At 40.9% G+C, this 24,023-nt stretch overlaps 1 protein-coding gene across 1 annotated transcript in view; it reads right to left on the reverse strand.

Moving 5' to 3' along the window:
• The window catches only part of LOC134462304 (E3 ubiquitin-protein ligase RNF123), a 76,279-nt gene that overhangs the window by 33,239 nt on the left and 19,017 nt on the right, over positions 1 to 24,023 (reverse strand). The window contains exons 12-31 of the mRNA XM_063215245.1: positions 23,783 to 23,887; positions 22,973 to 23,098; positions 22,487 to 22,579; positions 21,399 to 21,472; positions 19,731 to 19,869; positions 19,303 to 19,402; positions 18,602 to 18,663; positions 17,771 to 17,842; positions 17,472 to 17,595; positions 16,625 to 16,726; positions 9,987 to 10,087; positions 8,944 to 9,136; positions 7,604 to 7,749; positions 5,726 to 5,809; positions 4,746 to 4,853; positions 3,850 to 4,027; positions 2,630 to 2,704; positions 2,138 to 2,225; positions 1,924 to 2,011; positions 1,667 to 1,751 (exon numbers count right to left, since the gene is read on the reverse strand). Coding sequence (XP_063071315.1) covers positions 1,667 to 1,751; positions 1,924 to 2,011; positions 2,138 to 2,225; positions 2,630 to 2,704; positions 3,850 to 4,027; positions 4,746 to 4,853; positions 5,726 to 5,809; positions 7,604 to 7,749; positions 8,944 to 9,136; positions 9,987 to 10,087; positions 16,625 to 16,726; positions 17,472 to 17,595; positions 17,771 to 17,842; positions 18,602 to 18,663; positions 19,303 to 19,402; positions 19,731 to 19,869; positions 21,399 to 21,472; positions 22,487 to 22,579; positions 22,973 to 23,098; positions 23,783 to 23,887 — 2,143 coding nt within the window. The remainder of the gene's footprint in view (positions 1 to 1,666; positions 1,752 to 1,923; positions 2,012 to 2,137; positions 2,226 to 2,629; positions 2,705 to 3,849; positions 4,028 to 4,745; positions 4,854 to 5,725; positions 5,810 to 7,603; positions 7,750 to 8,943; positions 9,137 to 9,986; positions 10,088 to 16,624; positions 16,727 to 17,471; positions 17,596 to 17,770; positions 17,843 to 18,601; positions 18,664 to 19,302; positions 19,403 to 19,730; positions 19,870 to 21,398; positions 21,473 to 22,486; positions 22,580 to 22,972; positions 23,099 to 23,782; positions 23,888 to 24,023) is intronic.

Consider the following 24,023-nt stretch of genomic DNA (forward strand, 5'->3'; position numbering starts at 1 on the left):
CATTTTTGGAAATAAGCTTATTTTACACCTCCCCTGAGTTAAATTATAGGGTTTTACCGTTCTCCTGTACTTTCAACCGTTCTCGGGGTATGGCAGTGCAAATTTTACCTCCATGCTAGCAGTTACCATTGAGTCCTATGAGACCAGCTGGCGGCTAACTGGTCTCATAGGAATCCATGTGAATTGCTAGCTTGGAGGTAAAATTTGCACTGCTGTACTCGGAGAACGACTCAAAGTACAGGAGAAAGGTAAAACTCAATTATTTGACTCAAGGGGATGTGTAATATGAGCTCATTTCCAAAAATGGGACAGTATCACTTTAAGATCATTCGTAAAATTATGCTGTTGCAACAGATCTAAGGTCTATCCTAAATATTGGTCTTAACAAAGATCACTTTAGCAGTTACGACCAGGCTTAGCAAAGACCAGTTGGTGCAACCGGCTTGGGGTCTCTTCAAAGTCAACAGACTCTGCTGCTTTTCCAGAGCATTTAAGTGTGTATATTCAATGTACAGTAGAGAGATGTTATATTCCCATTCTTACCCAGTAGCCACAGTGTCTGAATTTCTGTCTGTACTTTTTGCATAACAAAGTAAATATGCGAGTGTCCCTGGGTGGTCATACCATCTTCTGTAATTCATGATTAAGTTCTTTCATGTAGAATTTTTGCACACATCCTTTGGTCCGGTGCATAGGAGGGGAACCCTGTCACCAACGTTAGAGAGCTCCCGCACTCTGCTCACATTTGCGGGAGTTTTCTTGTCCCTTATTCATGATTAGGGCCATTGGAAAAGTTAAGAAAAATGATGGCAGAAAAGGCCAAACAAAGAAAACTTACTTTGAAAGCTAGCAATGGACAAATCCCCTGATAGGCATGCAGATGGAAATGAAGCAGGTGGAAGAATTAATAACGAAATAAAAGAACCAAAACAAGAAAGAAAAAAAAACAGAAGAAAAGAGAAGAAATCAGAAAAAAACAAACATGCAAATACTTTCTAAACTAGATGCATCTCATAGCAATGTGGTACCACTGTAGCCAAAGAAAAGATATAAGCAAAGAAATCAGACGAGTTGTAAAAGCTAGTCAAACACTGACTCCACTTACTGAGCTAAATACTTTTCATGTGATACCATGGCCACAGAATTCGGACATTACATAAGCAGCTGCTGAGTGACAGTTTTCTGCAAGAATGGCTGAACTTTGCTTAAATGTTCTAAACACCTGCATGAAATGCTACGGAAATTGCATGATATTCTATCAAACCTGCTTGTATTTACTCTCTTACTAACCATTTGGGCTACAAATAACAAAGCCCTTGGTTAAAAAAGCGTGACTTTTCTTCCCAGAACAATCATTACCATAGGTAAGCCAAACTGCCAGTTAAATGGAAAAACTCTGAAGCCAAAAATAAAGATGTGAAACCGCAAAGAAGCAGTGCTGTCCTACTCCTCTGAAAGCTATGGTACTCTGAAAAGCTGCACCTGCTAACAAAAAAAACGTTCAAGGTGTGCAGGCCCTCGCAAAATGTTGGGGAATAAATAACTTGTGACATTACCAGACAAGTAATTCAAAGTGTGTGACAGGGCTTCTTTAAGGTTGTCCTTGGTCATTCTCCAATGGTCACTCCACTGGTGACCCTGGTTTTGTTTTGTTGGATGTACTTACTCTGAAGACTTGGCAGAGTTGCATCCTCTGGTTTGGTCTTCAGCAGATGAGGCAACCGGGTGTACCTGTAGCCAAACCCACAGCCCTGAAAACCACAAAAAGACATTGAGCGAAAAAAAAAGACTAAGTGGCAAACTCAATGTAAGTTTACACCATGCATAATGCAGTTAGCATTTTCATGCGCTTGTAATTCTTTGGAATTACAGTACATTCTGTGGGTACAATGATGATTCTAAGAGAGGCACACATGTTGTTACCTTCCAAAAGCGCACTAGAATCCAGTTTGTCTGTGCCCAGGGTCTCTGTTCATAAGGAGCCAGCAGGTTCCTCATCATTGCGACACGCCTGGGGAAATAATATACAAATACACACTGAAAAAGGTGAAAAGAAGACCTTCTTTGTAAAAAAAAGCTGTAACAAAAGTAGCTTATCAGTATAATGACAAAATGGAACTTGGTTCCGTAAACTCACTGCTCCTCTGGGATTCGCTCCACAGCCCTGAGGGATTGTGGGTAGCATACATAGCTGGCGAGAGCCTGCATGAGTGAGTCTTTGATGTCTGAAAAGCAAAACAATACTTCTGTCAATTGAACGCAGCAGCATCTCTGAATGATTAGTCATTGTGTATTGTATTTTGATTAGTTAAGCTGAAAGTTTCACGAAAAATCAAGAAGTGAACAGGAGGCTGCTGATTGGTGACTGCTCATAACCCTGACCCGTTTCCTGAAGGGCAAGTCAATCTGCAATGGTGCTATTTTGTAACCTGACTCTCGCCATATGAAATGAGGTGCTACATTAAAGGTAAAACAGATTGTGCTTTTGGCTTTTCGCATATTTTGAAGTGACAAATAGTAGCACCGTAGTTTGATGTCAAAATCCAGACTTGCTACGGAATATGCACAAAGGTCAGCAGATCTGCATCTTCACTCAAGAGATTATAACTGTTTGGAATATGGTACTCACCTGTACCTACTATGCGTGGATCTGCAAAGTGCTTTGCCAGGATAGCAGCCAACTGTGTCAGTGTCTCCTCATAACCTGAAATGGGAAGCAGGGACATCATGCAAAAACAACAACAACAGCAACCACAACAATGATTTGTGTGTGTATTTGTGTGTGTGTGTGTGTGTGTGTGTGTGTGTGTGTGTGTGTGTGTGTGTGTGTGTGTGTGTGTGTGTGTGTGCGTGCGTGCGTGTTTGCGTGCGCGTTCGTTCTGCCCATGGCTAAATGCATGTTTGAGTTTGCTATATGTTTAATACATCGTGCAATAAAATTGCATTACACTTCACTGACTCTTATCAAAAGTCTCTTACTGATATTTACAGGGTGTTGGTTACAGTCCCTGGAGCAATGTGGGGCTAGGGCCAGCCATGGAGCAGGGAGAGGTAAAGGTGCAACCCTCTGATCTAAATCACGACGGCCTCAGTATTAGGTGATTGTAATGTGCCTGATAATGTTTTTCATATCTTCTGCAATTGCACTAAACTTGCTGGACTTTTCGCTCTGTTGAACACAGTATGCAGCCGACTTGGACGTCCATTCTCCAAGGAGATGTTTATCTTTGGGGTCAGGCACTCCAAACAGAAGGGACATGCATGCACAGTTGCAAACTTCTTGATTGGAAAAGCCAAGTGTCCATCTGGGAATGCAATAAGCTGGAAGAGGAGGGGAATGTGGGGGATTGGGTAAAAATGTTTAAAGCACTAGTTGAGTCTAGGATTATGGTCGACACTTACTGTCAAGTCACAGGGAATACTGATACGTTTGCAAAGAAGTGGTGCGTGGATAAGGGGGTATGGTCAGTCAGTACGGGTGGTGGGCTGGGTTTCCATTGGTAATGGGTTGATTTTAACGGGTTAGGGTGGGTGGGCTGGGGTTGGTGTTGACCATTTTTGTGGATGTATAGACCATGCAATGGTTCAATAAAGGGATTTTAAAAGTCAAAGCTATATATGGTTATTTTATGTCTAAGTATGTGTGTAATGTCTCGTGAGCATGTCTTTATTTATGTAAGTGTGTATGCTACTTGACACCTTAATTTCCCCCTGGGATCAATAAACGATACTCTACTCTACTCTACTCTACTCTACTCTACTCTACTCTACTCTACTCTACTCTACTCTAAAGTCAGTATTAGGTCACGGCTACCCAAATACCAAACAATGACAGCAGATGCTACTGACCTGGTAGTTCCTCCATGCTGTTGGCTGGGCTGAAGTAGTTTTTGAGGGCGCTGTAACTGTTCATGGCTACATTGAGGTAGAACTCTGGTGTGAAGGCAAACAGAGAGCCTGTGTTGTCCGAATGCTCAATAGTACGAATGCACACACGAAGCAGCCAATAGATATCCAACATCTTCTCCTGCAACACAGATTGATTGATTGATTGTTTACATGTATTGCCATTTCAGCAGCAATGGCTATATCATGGCCAATACAGGCAGAAAAAAACAACAACATTATATCACATTTACAAAACCAACAACCATATAAATTAAGAGATTAAATATGCTTCTTAACATCAAAACATTCTAAAAAATTCAAAACTTATAAAGGTTATAAAAAAGTCTCCTGCAACGCAGTATGTTGATAGGGGTGAAGAGTGAGTTGATGGGGGTTGACTTGATGCTATAGTGTAGGTGAGCAAACAGATTAATAATTTACATTATTTGTATTTGTATAGCACAATATCATACAAGGCATGCAGCTCAATGTGCTTAATAAATGGATAAACATCAATGTTAAAGATGAAAATAAAAAGTGAGGTAGAAAAGAGAGACAGAAACAAGAAAGTATAGCAAGAAGACAAAAGAAGAAAAAGATTGAAGGAACTCAACAAAAAATATGGACAATTGGGAAGTTGTCTTCAAAAGTATGTTGGTCAGAGGTGTCAGAAATGTTTTTATGAATATTATAGTAGTTATTCACATTTTAAAAAAACGGATGAAATCTAATTGATCAAAGACTCAATTTTAAGGTTGGGCAACTTAAAGGGTATAACACGATGATAACGTAAAAGTCTCTTGAGCACAAAGAGCAACAGAGATGTATGTGGTGAAATGAGTGTAATTATCAAATACCTTAGAATAGATTGTGGAATTAATCCACGCTAGTCTCCGACTCAGGTGGTTTAGCTTCTCCGCAAAGACCTTCTGGCTCTTCACCAGCTCATCTAATATGTCTGATCTCTGCAAACACATCAGAAAATCATCATTAAAAAAAAGATTATGGAACTTTGCGGTACCAGCAGTGATTAATAAATTACATAGGTAGCATTCAATGTTCACTACTTAAATTTGTTTATGTTTGAAACATCTAAAGCAGGGGTGTCAAACTCATTTTGGTCCGGGGGCCGCATACAACCCATGTGGACCTCAAGTGGGCCGCATTAGTAACATCATCGCAAAAAAAACCCTTAAGCAGAGGATTAGTTTTCAGTACTATTGCTAATAGTCAATGAATAAAATAGGGGACAGCTCATTTTGCATATTAACGCATTTTAACATCCCGTTTCCCGTTTCAGCTCAATATGGACCAATACAAGTACAATTATATTTATTATTGAATTATAACCAATACAATACGAATAAGAAGTATTAACATTTGATCTCTATATATGAGGTCTATATATGAGCTTTATCAAATGCCTGTCACAGTACAAATTCACCATTTACAATAGAAGTGTGATGTGCACTTTACTACATATACAGTATAAGAGAGAGAGTGGACCATTGGGTTAATGTCATGCAGGTCTCGATTTTGCCCCCAGTGGCGTAATTGCGCATTTCGGTTGTTTCTTTGAAAAAGAAAAAAAAAAAAATAATAATAATATATATTTTTTTTTTTTACACCCGGGGCGGATTGAACCCTCTGGCGGGCCGGATGCGGACGCGGGCCGTATGTTTGACACCCCTGATCTAAAGTCATCAAACATCTAATATTTTATCTGACATGTTTGAAACACAAGATAAATCTATGTAAGTACTGATTTACATGTAATAGCTAAGACATAATGAATGCCATACATCTAATATTCAGTGAGCATCACTTGAGGGCTTACTCTGTTGGGGCATCTGGCTATCTTCTCTTCTGTGTCTTTGAGGGCAACAGCATACTCATGCACGTCATCAGAAACCACCACCATCTGCGGGCCACAAGCACAAACATTTCATCAGGTCTGCGTGTGTGTGTGTGTGTATTTCCTATACTGTAATGTAGATATTATGGACCTAGTTTATGTCGTACACATTTAATGTACACAAAACCACGTGGTGAGTCTGTGTATGCATGTCTGTGGGTGGTAGAGACCGACCGATCGATCGGCCGGCCGATTTAATCGGCCGATTTTTGCTATTTTTTAATGAATCGGCATCGGCCGATTTTCTCATTTGGTTGCGCCGATTTTAAGGTCGAGGTCACGTGCTTAAAATTAATGAAAAACGAACGAAATAACAGTCGAGTGGCTCCCCCAGCTGTGATCCTGCCCCCATAGTTCACTTCAGGGAGCCGTTCAAAAGAACCGGCTCCGTGAACGTCACACCTCTCTATCAGGCACACCTCTCTCAGGCACATCAGCGGGCAGCTACTGGGAGCCCTAATACTGGTGTTAACCAGTGTGAAGTTTACCTCTAAAAATACAATAGGAAGTTAAAATCTAAGCGAAATTTTATCAAAAAAGGATGCAAATCTGACATGTGATTGACTTTCACCCCGTCTATTTGTTTTCAACGGCAATGGAGTTGAAATCAAAGTTGCTAGTGGTGTGTGACCACGAGTGCCTTTTACCATAGCCTTCCTACAGCTGCTTATACACTCCAAACTGAATAGCGGTTAGCGTTAGCGATTGCTTAGCACTTTTATTTGTGACTTTAACCCACAGTTGGAATAGTATCATGCTATACTGTAAGCATGTTGCGCATAAGTGACATTATTTTTTGATAGCTTTGTGAATCCATCCTGTAAAATTGCCTCTGCTGTGGCTATAGCAAGTTAGCTAAACATGCTAGGTTACGACAGAACTTGCTCATTTAAACTGAGGTAGGCACAGAGAGGAGAGCTGCCTTTGTTTACATCGCTGCCTGCGTGCATGTGAGATAGAGGCACTTGATCTGATTGGATCAGCACGAGTTTCACATTGACCCATGAAGTGCAGGGGAAGTAGTGCTGGCTATAATAAGAATTAAATACAAATTAAACAGCTTATAAACATGCACTGATTGATTGTAGGCAACAATAAAATAACAAGATAATAGTAAATAACAATTAATAATAAGCTTAATTATTAACCATGTACATGTGGATAATTCATACAAGTGTATTACACTGACACAATAATATTTATGCAATTTGTGTTACCTTTTCTTACATTGCCTCTTGAAAATATTGGAAATAAATCATGGGCCATCAGACAGCTTTTGCCTCCCTTGTGTAGGCCTATTTGTTACATTGAACCGGTCATCTCACAGCTAATGTGCGGCCCGGCCCCTTGTTTATTTTCCTGTATTTTCTTCACTAAAAAAGTTTGGACAGCCCTGGCCTACATAATATTTCTACTAGGCCTATCTATATGAATATTAAGGGTGTAAATAGAACATATGTTACTTTTAATTAATAAAATACATATGTTATGGATAAATAAATGAAAAAGAATATTGTTTATATACCGGTATATTTTTAGCATGCCAATTAAGGATAATATGATGGCATATCGGCCCAAAAAATCGGCTGGTCACATCGGCCATCGGCTGACTCTGACCTCTAAATATCGGCATCGGCATCGGCCATAGAAAAACCCATATCGGTCGGTCTCTAGTGGGTGGACAGTGAGACAAACTTAGACAAACAGACAGACAGACAGACAGACAGACAGACAGACACACAGACAGACACACAGACAGACAGAGTCATTGCAATAGCTACTGCCCTGCTTAGTGCTTACCTTGCCCAATTGCTGATGGACACTTAAATTGTACATCATCACAATCCCATCTAGGATCTCCAAAAGGGACTTCTCTGTTATCGCCTGATCAGGCTCTTCCAGTGGTCGCCCAAGCAACAGACCATCGTTGCCATGGGTTCCCTCAACTGGAGGTAGGAGCAGAGCGAGAAAATATTGTGGTTGTGACGTTACAGTAATTAACTGTCTGTCTCCATGTTATTGTTGTTATTATTGTTGTTATTTTTGTTATTGTGACTGTCTATGTCTAATTGTCCACACCTAAAGTCTATGTCTATGTCTATGTCTGCATGGGAAAGTAAGAAACGCAATTTCAATTCTTTGTATGACCAGCACATGTAAAGAAATTGACAATAAAGCCGACTTGACTTGACTTAATAATTACACATAATATACAGTACAGGCCAAAAGTGTGGACTCACCTTCTCATTTAATTAATTTTCTTTATTTTTGTGGCTTTTTACAGAACTTAGTACATTTTCAGGGAGGGCATCAAAACGGTGAATGAACACATGTATAATTTTGTGCGTAGCAAAAAAATGAAAATATATATAAAAATAAAAACAATTATTAAAAATATATAAAAAAATGCCAAACAGTGACATCAACACAGCAACGTTGAGGGCCCCATATGTTTCAACAAGCTTATTTTTCTGTCTATTTTCAAGTAAAAATACCTAGTCAGTCGAGTCAATTTTAATTGATACAAGCAATACAAGAGAGATTTTCTTGATCTGATAATGGGTCACTTGGTCAGCATAGCTGGTTATCTAGGTGAAACAGTGATCCAAAAAGTGAGAGTAAAACTGAAAAACCCTGCCACAGATTCCCTCCATCACAGGTTTGACCTCTCCAAGTAACTGGCTATGACTCAATATCAGATCAAGAAAATGTCTGTAAAATGCTTGTATTGGCAAGTGTTTAAAACTAGGTTTTAGGTCTCAAAATTCTAGTTCTGCAATTCTATCGAGTTATTGGAGGACTTTTATGTTCAATTAGGATTGACATGAGTGACTGGGCATTTTTATTTGAAAATAGACAAAAATAAGCTTGAAATGTGTGGGGCCATCAGTTGTGCCATTTTGACGTCAGGTGGATAGACAGCTGACATTGCTTTTGGACAACAGCTAGAATGATATGTTTTGGTACGCACGTAATTCTCCATGTGTTCAAGCACAGTGTTGATGCTCTGCATGAAAATACACAATGAAAATCCATGAAAATAAAGAGAATGCATAGATGAGAAGGTGAGTCCACACTTTTGGCCTGTACTGTATATGTCAGGCATTGATATCCATTAGTCTGGGGAAAAAAGCACTTACTATCTTCCTCGGTGCGTTGCTCCACAGCCAACGTGCGAACCTTGACTTTCTCCGGTGGTGCAAGGGGCCTACGCGGGGTCATGAGGCTGACGGCCGCCGTACTCAAAAAGCGATTAGCCCGGCCGAGCGTAGGTGAGCTTAGCCAACTGGGACGCACGGGGGCGCCCCCAGTGGCAGCTGCTCCCAATGGCCTCTGGGAGAACAGAAAAGACATTGGTAACACTTTAGTTCACGGTACAGTTACCGTATATAATTCAGGGTTCCCACTCTAATTCAGCTATAAAATTCCATGATTTTCCATGACTTTCCAGACCCAAAAAAACGAATTTCCATGAACATTTCCGGAAAAAGAAATGACGTTAAAAAGTTTTAAAACGTGTGAAAACTGAAGATTATCTTCATCGCCGAGCAGAATGTTGCACATTTTACAGCACGAAACCAAACGTCTCTGGCGAAGCATTGTAGTATAACCAGTAAGAAACAATGTTATACACGAAACAAAAAGTTTTTACTTCTACACAAATGTTAAGAAAATTCCATGATATTCCATGACTGTGCATGCAAAATGGCAAAATTCCATGACTTTCCATGACATGGACATTCATAAAATTCCATGATATTCCAGAAATCCCATGACCCGTGGGAATCCTTTTAATTACTATGTTCCCTTTTTGTTACCCAGAAGGTACAGAGAGAAGTTAAATGGTACCTAACGGGTAAAAAGGGTGTAATTACAAAGTATATACCACGTAATCGCCAAGAAAAAGAAATTACTGTGTATTTTTGGGGTAAAAATAGGGTAACAGAGATGACTTCTCTCTGTTACCCTGTTTTTACCCAGAACAAATGAAGCAGTTTCAGTCATTCAATAGTATTTACTTTGTAATTACCCCCATTCCTACCCAGAAAGAAAGTACATAGTAATTACTGTGCCGTAAAAGAAAGCTACCAAAACATTCATGTTAAATTATTCATTTTAAGTTTTGTAGGCTCATAACAGGACAGTTACAGTTACAGAATTCTGCCGTAAATTTGGTGCGTACCTGGGCAGCGCCTATCTCCTCGTCCTCATCCAGATCGTCCATAGAGGAGGGCAGGATCTCTGAGGGGTCAATGATGATGTTGGATTTAGTGGCCAGGTCATCTGTGGGAAATGAAATGTCATCATGAGATCAAAGATGAAAGTTCAGAAAACACTGCACATGTCTAACTGTTCTTTTTTCTTAATTCTCAGAGAATGAATACGAAAAGAAAGAATAGAAAGCAGTGTGAGCAACTGTAATAAATGTTTAACACCTGCCAAAACAGTAGGCTATGACATTATGTAGAAGGGTGGAAGTACTGTATCTGCACACTTCCCCCCTGCTAATCTACATGGGCCATTTTTGATTTGGCACCTACCGATGCTTTACTGTTGTTGGATGTGCGCCCCTTACGCTACACTTAAGCCAAACATCTTCTATTAGAGAAAGATACTTCAAGCCCTTGTATTACCTGGATCCAGTTGATGTCAGGTGAACGCCCCTTTAGGAGACCTTCGGCAAAGAATCGTCTAGTAGAGTAGGATATGTTAAAACACGCCCATCCAATGCAAAGGAGTGTACTCAAAATTCGGTCTCCTAAGGGGCCGTTGTCCCTCCTTCGTCTTCTCTTTTCGTGGTGTTTGCACAAGACATGCGCTACTGCCATCTACAGCGCTAAGGGGACTCCATTTATTCTCAACCTCAAGACTCCGAAGGTCTCCTAATCGATATTCTCCTAAAGGGGCGTTCACCCGACGTAAAGTGGATACCGGAAAAGAACCCGTCTGATTTATCTCTCTCTCATATTATTCTCTGCCTTTGGTTAGGAGACCTTTGGAGTACTACAGTTGAGAATGAATGGAGTTCCCATGACACTGTGTAGATGGCGGTAGAGCACATCTCATGCAAGCCGTCACCAATTGCCACAGAAAGGCCAGAAGAAGAAGGGGACAGTGCCCTCTTAGGAGACCAAACTTGAGCACACTCCTTTGCATTGGGTGGGCAGAGTTTGGATTATCTTACTCTAATAGAAGATGTTTGCTTAAGCTATGACATTATGTTCTTCTTTTTGTTTATTTGTTTGTTTGTTTACATTTATGGCCAAATATGCAACTGTGGCTATTTCATGGCCAGTACAGGTAATAGAATTCGCCTCAAATTAAAAATCTACAATGATATAAATAATGGAATAAATAGATTAAATAAGTTTGGTCACATCAATACATTTTAAAAAGTTCAAAACCTTTAAAGGTGGGACCTTATTAAAAATACCAAAAATAGTGTCTTCTTTAAAAAACTGTTGTCTTTTCCTTCTGATAGCAGGGCAAGTTAGAATATGCTTAATTGATAAGAGATGTCCACAAAAATCACAGAGGGGAGGTTCACTTCCAGTTAGCAAAAAAGCATGAGTGAGTCTAGAGTGGCCAATTCTACACCTTGTGTAGACGACTTGATCATGTCTGCATGAGAATGATTGAGTAATCAGCTGTTTCACAGAATTGCATATATCATGCAGCTTATTTCCAGCACAATCATCCCATTCGGCTTGCCATTTATCCATTATGTAGGAAGAAAGTACAGGCTTGATGTCAGAGACAGGTATTTCGCATTCAGATATCTCTTCATCCAGGGCTCCTTTAGCAGCATTATCTGCTTTTTCATTGCCAGTCAGGCCCACATGACCAGGGACCCAACAAAAAATAATGTCCAGGTTGAGTTTGGTTAGGTGATCCACTTTCTCAAGTATTCTGGTAATCAGAGGGTGGTCAGTTTTTAAAAATTCTAGTGCCTGAAGACATGACCTAGAGTCTGTGCAAATCAAGGATTGTTGTTGATTGTGATGTTCAAATACATTCAAGGCTTAAGAGCAAGGCTTGGGCTTCAGCTGTAAAAATAGAGCACATGTTTGGGAGGCGTATTCCACACTGGTAAGAAGAGACTACCATTGCTGAGGACACACTAGTATCAGTCTTAGAGCCATCAGTATAAATTGGAGTATGGAAAGGGAAGCGCTGTCTTACATCAAGGAAGCAACTTTGGTACTGGTTTGGATGCGTGTTTGATTTTTTCTTGTGGCTCAGGTCCTGTACAATTACAGGTTTTTTCAAGGTCCAAGGGGGAATAGTACAGAAGTGGGTAGATGTTAGTCCATCAAGATCAAAATTCAAATCTTCAAAAAAAAGGTTTAATTCTTAACCCAAAAGGTCTGATAGACCTGGGTCTAGCCTCATAAAAGTTCAAACATTGTGGTTGGAAGACAGTGGAGTATGCAGGGTTAAGACTATTCCCCCTGATTTTGACTGCATATTGCAAAGCAAGTTTCAAGCGTCTTAGTTGAAGGGATGGTTCTCTTGCTTCCACATAGAGACTCTGCACTGGTGAGGTTCTAAAGGCTCCTAGGACCAGTCTTAGACCTTGGTGATGAACAGTATCCAACATCTGAATATAAGATTTTCTTGCTGATCCATAGACAATACAGCCATAGTCCAGACGGGATCTCACAAGTGCTCTGTACAGGCGCAACAGTACAGTCCACTCTGCCCCCCACTTGGTCTTTGCCAGGACTTTTAAAATGTCCAATGTTTTAAAGCATCGCTTCTTAAGATTCTTCATGTGTGAGATAAAAGACAGTTTATTATCAAGGGTAAGACCAAGGAATTTAAACTCTTTCACAACTTGAATTGCTGCGCCATCCATGTACAGCAGTGGCTCATGATGTAAAGTTCGCAGTTGGCAAAAATGGGTGCAAACAGTTTTGGACTTGGAAAACTTGAAGCCATTTTCAACGGACCAAGTGCTGATCCTATTTATGCATAGTTGGAGTTGTCTTTCAATTGTGCTCATATACTTCCCTCTATAACAAATACAGATGTCATCAACATAAAGGCTGCAAAAAAGGTTTGGGTTGATTTCCTTTGCAATGCTGTTGATTTTGACACTGAATAGGGTCACCGAGAGGATACTTCCTTGAGGCACTCCTTGTTCTTGCAAGTGCGGCGTTGAAAACGTTGTGCCCAGTTGAACTTGAAAAAGTCTATTGGACAAAAAATTGGAGATAAAAATGGGCAGATGTCCTCTGAACCCCATGTAGTGCAAATCCTTTAAAATACCATATTTCCAGGTGGTATCATACGCCTTTTCCAGGTCAAAAAACACTGCTATTATGTGATCTTTCTTGACGAATCCGTCTCTTATATAGGCCTCCAGTCTAATCAGATGGTCCATTGTGCTCTTTCCTTGCCTGAAGCCACATTGGTATGTACTTAAATGTCCTTTTGATTCAAGCATCCACACAAGTCTTTTATTGACCATTCTTTCCATAGTTTTGCACAGGCAGCTGGTTAAGGCGATTGGGCGATAGTTGGTGGGATCAGTATGATCTTTACCAGGCTTAGGGATGGGAATGATAAACGCTTTTTTCCAGGACTTAGGTACTTTTCCTGATTTCCAAATCATATTAAATAGGGCCAGGAGATGAGACAGCACACTGGATGGTAGGTGTTTTAGGAATTGATAGTGGATCATGTCAGGGCCCACTGCAGTATCGTGGGAGTTTCTAATAGCGCAGAGCAGTTCATCCACTGAAAAAGGCTGGTTGTATGGTTCCAAGTTATCTGATAGGAAGTTCAGGGCCTTCGCTTCCTCTTTTCTACGCAAGGCTTGAAATTCAGGATGACCGTTTTCCACTGAGGAGTTTTTTTCAAATGTCTCTGCAAGTTTCTCAGCTATATCTTGCTTAGATGTCAAAAGACCTTGAGGGCACTTTAGGTGCTGAACTCTTGCAGTACCACCTTTAGCCTTCATCTTTCTGATAAAATTCCAGACCTTTTTAGACGATGCATCCCTCGTAAGACTTGAGACATATTCTCTCCAGCTTTGTGCTTTTGCGCTAGTAATAGTCCTTCGAGCTTGGGCTCGTGAAATTTTTAGACTGGTAAGATTTGCATTTGTTGGATGCTTATTGAACGCCCTCTCTGCCTTTTTTCGGGCATCAATGGCCTTTTTACAGTCATCGTTAAACCATGGATTTGATCTGTGGTGGGGCTTCCCTGAAGTTTTTGGGACAGCTTTCTCTGCAATGGAGAGCAAAGTTTCAGTAAAATGATCAACGGCATTGTCAAGATCTCGACGTATGTGACCCAGTTGGATTTCACAGAGGTACTGAAAGAGACTCCAGTTAGCTTTTCGAAGTTGCCATCTTGGGGGTCTAAACTGTGTGTCTGGTTCTGTAGATGACATTATCAGGGGGAAATGGTCACTACCACATAGGTCATCCAGTGGTCGCCAAGAAAAATCAAGCAGAAGGTTAGGATCACATATGGATAAATCAATAGCTGAGTATGTTCCATGGCCTGGATGCAAGTAGGTAAAAGATCCATCATTCCACAGGCATAAGTCCGTCTTAGTGATAAAGTCCTCTATAATCTTGCCTTTAGCATTTGAGCAGCTTCCTCCCCACGCAGGGTTATGAGCATTAAAATCTCCTAAAAACACATATGGGGGAGGCAATTGTGCTATTAAGTTGTCCAGGTCCTGCATAGTTACTGTAGAGTCAGGTGGAAAGTAGACGGAGCACAAGGTAATGACTTTATGAAGAGTTAGTCGGACTGCCACCACTTGTAAATGGGTAGTGACAACAAGGTGACTATGGATTATGTCATTGCGTACTAATACAGCCGCTCCACCAGAAGGTCGCTGAGCATGAGGGCCATACGCATTAAACATTGAGTAATTCTTCAAAGACAAATTAATACTTGGAGACAGGTAGGTCTCTTGAAGGCAAAAGGCAAGAGGATTAAAAAGAGCAGTTAATTGCTGTAGCTCAGAAAAATTGGCTCTAAAACCACGACAGTTCCACTGAACAATATGGCTACCTATGGTCATGTGGGCAAGACTGGAACAGGGCCTTTACTCCTACTTTTGGGGGAGGAGCTTCGGCTACGATGGGTTGAGGGTTCCTTCATTTCCACATCCATAGGATTTCCATTCTTATTTCCTTGACTACCTTTAGATTGAGAGGGAGTATTTGTTGATTTCTTTTTCTCTTTGTCTTTATCTTTCTCCTTGGGCGGTTGGAATGGTTCACCCATAGCTGGAGTTTGACTGGCAGAAGACTGGGAGGTTGATTTGTGCTTACTGGAAGTTGATGGGGTTTTACTTCCACTGATCAGCTGTGGTTTATCTTTGTACATCCAAGTGAAATCAGTTTGACAGTCAATTGTCTTTGTAGGGGGTTTAACAACAGAGGCAAAAGAATGCTGGAAGTTATACGCAGGAACTCCTTCCACCTGTTTTCTTGCTTGTGGATAACTTATCTTCTTTGTGACCCGTATTCTCTGAATTTCTTTTTCTTTAATCCAGACAGGACAGTCTTTTGATGAGGCTGGGTGGTCCCCATTGCAGTTGCAGCATTTGGGTGGTCTTGTGCAGATCAGTTGGTGCCCATCCTCACCACAGGTACAGCAAACGGGTTTGTTTTTACAACTTGCAGAGCCATGGCCAAACTTCTGGCAGGTAAAACATCTCAAAGGGTTAGGGATGTAGGTGTCCACTTTCACACTTAAGTATCCAATGAGGATTCTGTCGGGTTGGTCATGTAAATTGAAAGTAAGGATATAAGTACCAGTTTTAATGATTTTATCATCCCTTTTCAGTGTTATCCTCTTCACATGAGTAACTCCTTGATCTTTTAGTTCTGTGACAATTTCATCTTCTTCCATATCATGGAGATCTCTTGTGCGGATTACGCCTTTGCAACTGTTCAGGTGTGGATGAGGGAAGGTCCGTACTGGAACACCCCCTAAACTGTCACAGCGCAATAAATTATCAGCATGGGACTTTTTAGAGCATTCAACCAAAATCTGACCAGAGTGCAATTTTTTAACATCTTTGACTGTCCCTGCTATACCTGAAATACCTTTCTGGATTGCAAAAGGGGACAATTTAGTGAGGGGCATGTCTGGCGTTGCAGTTTCCATAAGTATAAATTTAGGCCAGTTTCTTGTCTTGGGGGGGGTAAAAAAATGCCAAGTCAGAAGCGTCATCCGAGTCATGATCCATAAATCTTTTCTTGTGGGGTAGATTAGTAGCCATATTAGTTTTGATACATGATTCATCATCTCTGCTCCTCACCCTCCTTGGAGCCCAACTAGGGGATGCACAGCGCTGCGGTACTCCACCAGATATGCATCAAGGATACAGGGATGGTATACTCGAGCAAGCTAAACAAAAATGCTCATTTCACTCGATTGACCCTCGGCCAAAGTCTTCAGGAAAAAATAAAAGCATGGTCCCAAAAAATATTCCAGAGAACTTTGACTAGCCGATTGATTGGATCGGGCCCGTCCAACCTCCCGTCTAGGTGAAGTAGGAGCCAAAGCACTGTGTTGGGCGTGTGGAAGTCGCAACCAACCACATCCCTCAAATGCCAGGCATTCGTCCTCCACCGTCACGGGTCGCAACTTACGGCAAAAAAGTCGCCCCATTTGTCGCCTCTTACGAACAGCAAGGGGGTGCTAGGGACCTATTCTACCCCGGGTCCCCACGGGGGTCTTTTTGTTTAAGTTGTTTAAGCGCTCTGCAAAAGTTAACCTAAAGATCAACACACAAAAAGCTCAGGTACAGTGAAATCACAAAGCACATGCAGTACATGTACAAACCTTTCAGAGTCTTCTTCAGGTGGGACAGAAGCCCCCCTAGCCTCTGAAGGTCAAAGTAGTCCACTTTGCCATTGAAGAAAAGCTGAGGTGGGACATAGGCATCTACAGAATTTCATGAACAGAAAAGGTTAGGCCTCACAATAACACACACACGCACACGCACACGCGCACGCGCAGGCGCAGGCGCACGCGCACACGCACACGCACACGCACACGCACACGCACACACACTTAATTGGAACTATAAATGATGTGTGAATATGTGAATATGAGCATATTTTCTTTCTCCCTATATGTGTGCCTGCCTTCATGTTGTGGCAGGATATTGTGCTGGACTAATATCTTATATTTCTGTGTTTTGAGACCATGTTCATGGTGATACAACACTCCAAGGAACTGAAATTGAATTAAATTGATTTGAATATCAGCATAGTGAGTGTCTCATTTCTTTTAATAGCAGTTTATTTCCAGAAATTATGCTGTGAATTTTACAACTGTATTTCTTAAATTTATTAACACCATGAATTTGTAGGTATTCTTCATGACTTGGAAGTTAAAATGTTTCATACATCAATAGGTGGTTCTTTTTCACGTACATCCACCATTTTGAATTACCAGTCATACAGCTCTGGCTGATAAACCTACTATGATCAGACAAGTAAAGATTAGTTTATCTGCTTAGTAAATGTTCATGAAAAGTATTAAATGTGGATGGACAGCATAAGTACATTTTGGAAAATTAACAACTAAAATTACACGCTGGATCTTGTTGGAGCTGGAGCTGTGTGTAGAGATGCACTAACGCCTTCGGGAAGTGTTTGTGGTACTGTGAATACCCATGGCCTACCCTCACTGGTCACGTTTCCCCCAGGCCGTCTGCTCTTCTGTTCGTCCCAATAGCTTCGCACAGCTGTTATGAGACGATGCAGAAAACACACCATATATTCCGGAGGGCAGAGAACGGTAGGGTTCTAAGACCAAGGGAGAAACAGAGAAAGAGTTAGAAAAGTTTCAAGATGGAGAGAATGTTTTTTAATGGTTAAAGTAGCCATTCAGCAGCTTTGTCAATGCAGAACTGGGAGCAAAGTTTTCACCGACAAAATAATTGCTAAGAGAGCAAGTTAACATGCAGGAGCAGAGACTTACCGCTCTGTTGCTGGCATTCTCTTGAAGAAATTTCCGGAATTTGTTCAAAAATATGTATCTTGATGCCTGCCCCTGCAAGATCAGCAGTATTAATTCCAATTTATCTGTTGTAATTTAACAGTAAGTACCACAGAATGACAAGAGAACAAATTCACCAGCTCCTACAGTGGCATCATGATGGAGCTTGGCATCAACACTGGCATCTGTAGTTTTGAAAAAATGTTGTGTGATATGCCGTGGTATAACACGAACTTCATTGTATAAATTATTAAAATGTTTGCTTGCAGTAGATTACCTATGGTATAGATTTGGTATGCTTACAGTATGTGATCAGAGTATCTACATACAGCAGTCATGTAAACAAATATTTTTGTAGTTAGGAAATGGATCAAACTCAGTTTTTTCTTCTTTCTTTTTCTTTTCTTTTTATTCAAACATGGACAAGGGACAGACAGACATTTCGGCTGCAGGAGCCCTCATCAGTGTCTCCATATCCATTCCCTAACTACTTGATTACTTCAGAGACGCACCAACAAGACGGAAGAGCGCGGTGTGTGGAAGATAAATATTTGTGGAAAATAGAAAAACAATGAAAACGTATACAGCTAACATATTCAAATGTGGATCATACCTCCCCTTTGTCCTTGTAATGTAATCTAATGTAATGTAATAATACCGTCCCTTTGCCCTTGTAATGTAATATAATGTAATGTAATAATACCATCCCTTTATCTTTGTAATGCAATGCAATGTAATGTAATATACTGTAATCATACCGTCGCTTTGTCCTCGTAATGCAATGCAATGTAATGTAATCTAATGTAATCATACCGTCCCTTTGTCCTTGTTGTTTAACATCAGCCGCAGGATCTGCACCTGTAACTCCTCCACCACTATAGAAACAAACAAGAGAAGAGAGGAGAGCAGCTTAAGACATCAGCAACCTTCAGCAACACTCACTTACTAATGGGAAACACATTATTATGTTCCCCAAACTCAGCATTTTTAAACCAGACCCATCAACAAGGCCCCACAATGTTAACTCATCCGAGACTAAACATCTTTGAGTTGATGCATGTTTGATCTCTACAAAAACGATGTCTTTAATATTGGTACAGGATGCTTGCCTCCATGTGACGACAAATTGGCAAATCTGGGGTGCATTTCTCAAAAGAGAAGTTGTTAGCCTGTTAGCTAACAGTAGTAGCCAATGGGAAAATGCATTGAAAACAACAAAGTAGTAAGCAACTTTGGTTTTGAGAAATGCACCCCAAATTTGCAATTGAATGTAGTCAGAACATAGACTACCAGTACGAAACCACCTACCAACAATACTACACAGTCAAAAAAAAGGTCACCAGCTTTCACTCTTAATTGTCTCTAAACAAAATATCAAAATCAATGATGATTCTGACACATGGCAGAATGTTGTTCGACCACAGCGTCATACCCATTTCAGCAATTATGAAACTGTTTTGCATGTCCTACCCCCTGGCGTTCCATTCAGCAGGTCAAGTGTTAACACCGCTTACCCTCAATCCTTTTTTTCAGCCGCTGACAGCCGCGCTCATACGCTCTCCTCCTCAGCCTCTCATCCGCACTTTCATCCCTTAGCTCAGGGTCGTCCCGTCCCTGTAACACGCACGCATGCCAACGCGCATGCAAAAGCAAACACACGCAAACGTGCGTGCACATGCCCACACACACACACACACACACACACACACACACACACGCGCGCGCGCACGCACGCACGCAAATGCACGCAAACACACGCACACACACGTCAGCATTCTGACATCAACTGATGTACAAACAAGTCTTATTATAAATTAGATAGCAGACTGACTAACTCTCTAGACTCCGACACTAGAACAATGCATATACGTATGTAGCTTATGATTAAAAATCTTTTCTAATATACACAATGTTTAATAAGTGTAGGGTAGCAGTCCTTCACCTCTTTGTCGAAGCACGTGGGCCACCAAGTGGTAGGGATGAGTTCCTCCAGGCCGGTCTCCTTCACCCTCAGTGGGGTTTTAATGTAGAAGAAGACCACCGAGCGCAACATGTCAAATATGCACCAGGTTAAGGAATCACTTCAGCTGACATGTTGCAGAACATGTACAATGAACGGTAGGTAAGATAAAATTGCAATCTTTTATCACTTACTCATTCATTTTCTATGTGAATGGGAAATCACTAGCCTGGCTGTTGCCGTACTATATCACAAGTGAAATATTTCAGATATTTTTATACAATTTAAATATTCTTTTACAGTACCCGTGTTGTTTAATTTTGATTACTTAACTTTTTAAAATATGATCTATAACTTGATAGAAAGCTAGCTTTGCACCTGGTGCCAGCACGGTGGATCTGTCAACAAATAACTAGCTGACGTTTGTCTAATAATACTTTTTTTTTGTCTTGCCCATTTGTATCACTGATTGAAGTCACTGATTTTTCAACTAAAGTGCTGTCCCAAGTCAACAAACAAGCACAATCAAAACAATTGATCTTTTAATGGCCAAGCTTTGGGTCTAATGACCTTCCTCAGGGCTAATTTGCAAATGGAACAAACAGCAGACTAATCCATTAGGAGTGGGGAAGCAGGAGGGGATGGTGAACGCATGCTAATATTATCTGGCTACCAATTGCAGGGGTAACGTACATATAAGGAAATACTTTTCTACCTTTACCCTAATGCTGCATTGTCTTTGTTTATTTCAATTCATACTGTGTGGCTGTGTTTGCTGAATAGAATGTGTAAAATTGAGGGTAACCTGATGTAATCGTTTTAAAAATTCCTTTATACCCCATTCAATCAAGCTACTGAATAAACAGGGAATAAGAGAGATTGAGTGGGACAAAATGGACCTCTGTAGCTAGTGTTGGTGGGGATGGAAACTAGGGTAAAAGCTGGGAGGGGGATATGTAAACATGAATGTATCCCTGTGTTTACTATTTATCTTTATTTATTTTTTTTAATGTAAACTATGGAATGGATGTAACCTAGTTATTTATTGCAGGGTGAAGGTGTGGTTGGTTGTAGGACGGTGTGTGTGTGTGTGTGTGTGTGGGGGGGTACGGAGCTGTGCGTGTGTGTGAGTGTGTGTATGGGGGGGTGCACTGAGTGTGTGTGTGTGTGTGTGTGTGTGTGTGTGTGTGTGTGTGGGGGGGGTGTATGGACTGGATGGGTCAGGGGCAGTGGGTTAGGACATCCAGTGCTTCTGAGCATGTAGGCCTACACTGTTTTTCTTCTATTGTTTTACTGTTGTTTGTTTTTCTGTGTTGGTGTCATGTGTCCTATGTGTTCTATGTGTTCCTTATGATGCTGCAACCTCCCTGTCTCCAAAGCAAATTTCTCCTTCGTGGAGACAAATAAAGAAACCTAACCTAACCTAAGTAATCTAATGTAACACTGTGTGTCAATGTAACAATTTTTACAATATGAGTATAGAGATTATTAGACTATGTTATTGGGAAATGCACTTTGCCAGGCAAAGTTGTAATACAAGCTTTGGGGACCTTAGTGACCTTAGCTATTTTTTTTCATTACCTCAGGAGTTATTACATTATCTGGTGCTACATGCCATCTGCTGTATAAACAGCTGGATGAAAAGGATACAAAACATTATTGAGCAGATATTTCCTAGACTTTTCATGACGAAGGATGGCGGTGGTCAGACGCAAATAGTGAATCTGGAGAAGAGAAACAAAAGTGACAAATTATTCATACTTGAGTAAGTAGTTTTCAAAACAGTTCTCCATCGTATAACAAAAAATAGCTGAGAGAGAACATTAAATCCACAGCTTACAACAACCCAATTCCTTTATGTAGTGCAGAGAAAATTAATGGACACGTATATGCAGCCATAACAAGGTTCTGTCAGTCTATTGGGAGGGAAAGTGGAAAACAGCGATCCTAGCGGTTACGTTCCAAACACCAGGGCGATCCTATTGAAACTCCCATAGACAAGCTTTTTTTTAAAAATCCCACAAAGATATGACGCAGAACTTGCACACCCAACACATGTTTCAGCTTACACAATAGGATGAGCTACTACCTGTGAAAATCTTGAGTAATTTCTTGCCCTTTTAAGAAAAATAGAAATTGTGCCGGAAATCTGGTCGGAAACGGACTACAGCTCCCAGCATTCTGTGCTTCGCGCCTCATTGACAACACAGAGAAACAAATGAATGCAACTTTTTCGCGTTTCTTCACATTCTTGTAATCCTGTGAGTTCCATATTGGCGTCTTATTACATATATATACACTCGATTAGTTTGGTTTGGTTTTAGCTTCTCTAGTAGATATGATGGCTTCTGTGGTGACGTGTAACCACCTCTCTGGCTAATGTTTGGCTATGCTAATTTGGCTATGCTAATTACATGGAGTAAACATGTCACACAAGAATATTAAAATCATTTCAGATCAGTTAAAAACCGAACATTTTACCACCTGAATCTATAAAACGGGCCAACATTCATATTATATGACAGCCACTACTCCTACTTCGTCGTCAGGGTCGAGATGTAATTTTTTAAAGAAAAAACCCATTCATTTTATGCAGAGGCTTGGAACGTTGCCAGCAGGGGGTGATGAGATTACTTTCCCTCCCTATGAGCCTGAATGTGAGTCAGCAGAGTCCACAGACGTCGCAACTTCCGTCCGTGCTCCAGTCCACACTTGGATGAAAACGCCTCTGCCCTTACCTGGAACCCCAAGTCGGGGATGATGGGTGAGAACCGATAGGCTCTCAGGAGTGACATCATCAGCTGCTTCAGGCACTCGCTCACCTCGTAATCCTGAAATGAGTAAAAAGCACTGATATCATATGTCTTTTGCAAGTATGTGCACTAGGTTGTGTGCATAATTTGAGTAACACAACAAGCATGTTCCCGGCCTTTAAGAGTTAAACTGTGGGCAACTGGACTCAATTTTGAGTGTAACACCCTAATTTTCTGCCTTGTTTTTGTGGAGTTAGAAACTGGTATCTCAAAATACGCCCCATCCCGTAACAGTGAAGAATCTTTATTTTTTTTTTTAATCCTGGATCCACATTGTGATCCGGATCAACACCAAAATTTCACTTGTTCCTTACAGACAAACCAACGTAACTGACAACATATTACCTCCTTGGTGGGGGAAAAACATCTAATGAAAACACATCATGAGAGTTGAGAAATTACGAGTCGTACCTCCATCAGAAGCCAAAACAGGTCGAGAATCTGCTGTATGAGAGGATGCTCATCCACAGAACCTCCGCCTTCCAAAATCCCCAACATGAAGTTCATCAGCACATCCTCCACTATATAAACTTTACACTGGAAAGGAAAAGGCAAAATCAGTGTTGAAAACCCAGCGAACAGCGCGTTTCCCCAGTGCGTCATCAGGTTCTCTCTTTACCTGATGAAGCACTGGGCAAAACGCGTTGTTTGCTCCGAAAAAAATAAAGTAACAAAAACTACAGTAAGCAGTGCGTGGTGTCTTTGGAATTGTATTCATTGTTCACCTTTTCCTGCCTCACACCTGCACCTGCATTACTACAGGCCTGTGCACAAGGACAAGGTGTCGATTCAGTTGTTTTCAGTCCGACCAGATTTGTGAGAAGACAGGTTACACCAGTAATGCTTCGAACCAAAGCGCATAACAGTGAACGACTTCACGTTCATCCTGAATGGTTCATTTTACCGTGTGTGACTCAGATAAACCTGTTGATGATGTCTACAGTACACCCGTAGCAAAGTGGTCGGGTCACTAATACTATGGGAGGAAACAATGATGTTGGGCTTGAGTTTTCAATTGTAGCTCAGCAGCACTGAACAGAGCTGTCATGATACACCGCACTGAATGTAAACAAGATGGGAAGATTTCATGGGAATTAGCGTAAGCTTGTATGGAAGTGCTGAATACTATCATGTACTGTATGCATTTTTTCTTTTTTAAGAATACCCACAACTCTATGCTGCATTATTAGTAGCTGTGATCCATATGTTGTCTGTACATACCATCAGTGGAGCAAAGTGGTTGAAAATATGGGCAACGGTGACCAGAACTGTTGGCTCTCCATCAAGCTTCCAGAGAGTACTGTCTTTTTCAACAATCTTTTCCTCCTGTAAAAAGAGCAAATCAGAAAAAACTGATTTTTTACTTGCAAATATTTGTGAGCCCAAAAAACTTGATAGAATTGATACTTGTGCTTGTCTGGTCACCCAAGATAATTCCAATACGCCTTCATTTAATGCATTG

Source organism: Engraulis encrasicolus, chromosome 14 (genome assembly GCF_034702125.1).
Source record: "Engraulis encrasicolus isolate BLACKSEA-1 chromosome 14, IST_EnEncr_1.0, whole genome shotgun sequence".
In the NCBI taxonomy this organism is placed as follows: Eukaryota; Metazoa; Chordata; class Actinopteri; order Clupeiformes; family Engraulidae; genus Engraulis; species Engraulis encrasicolus.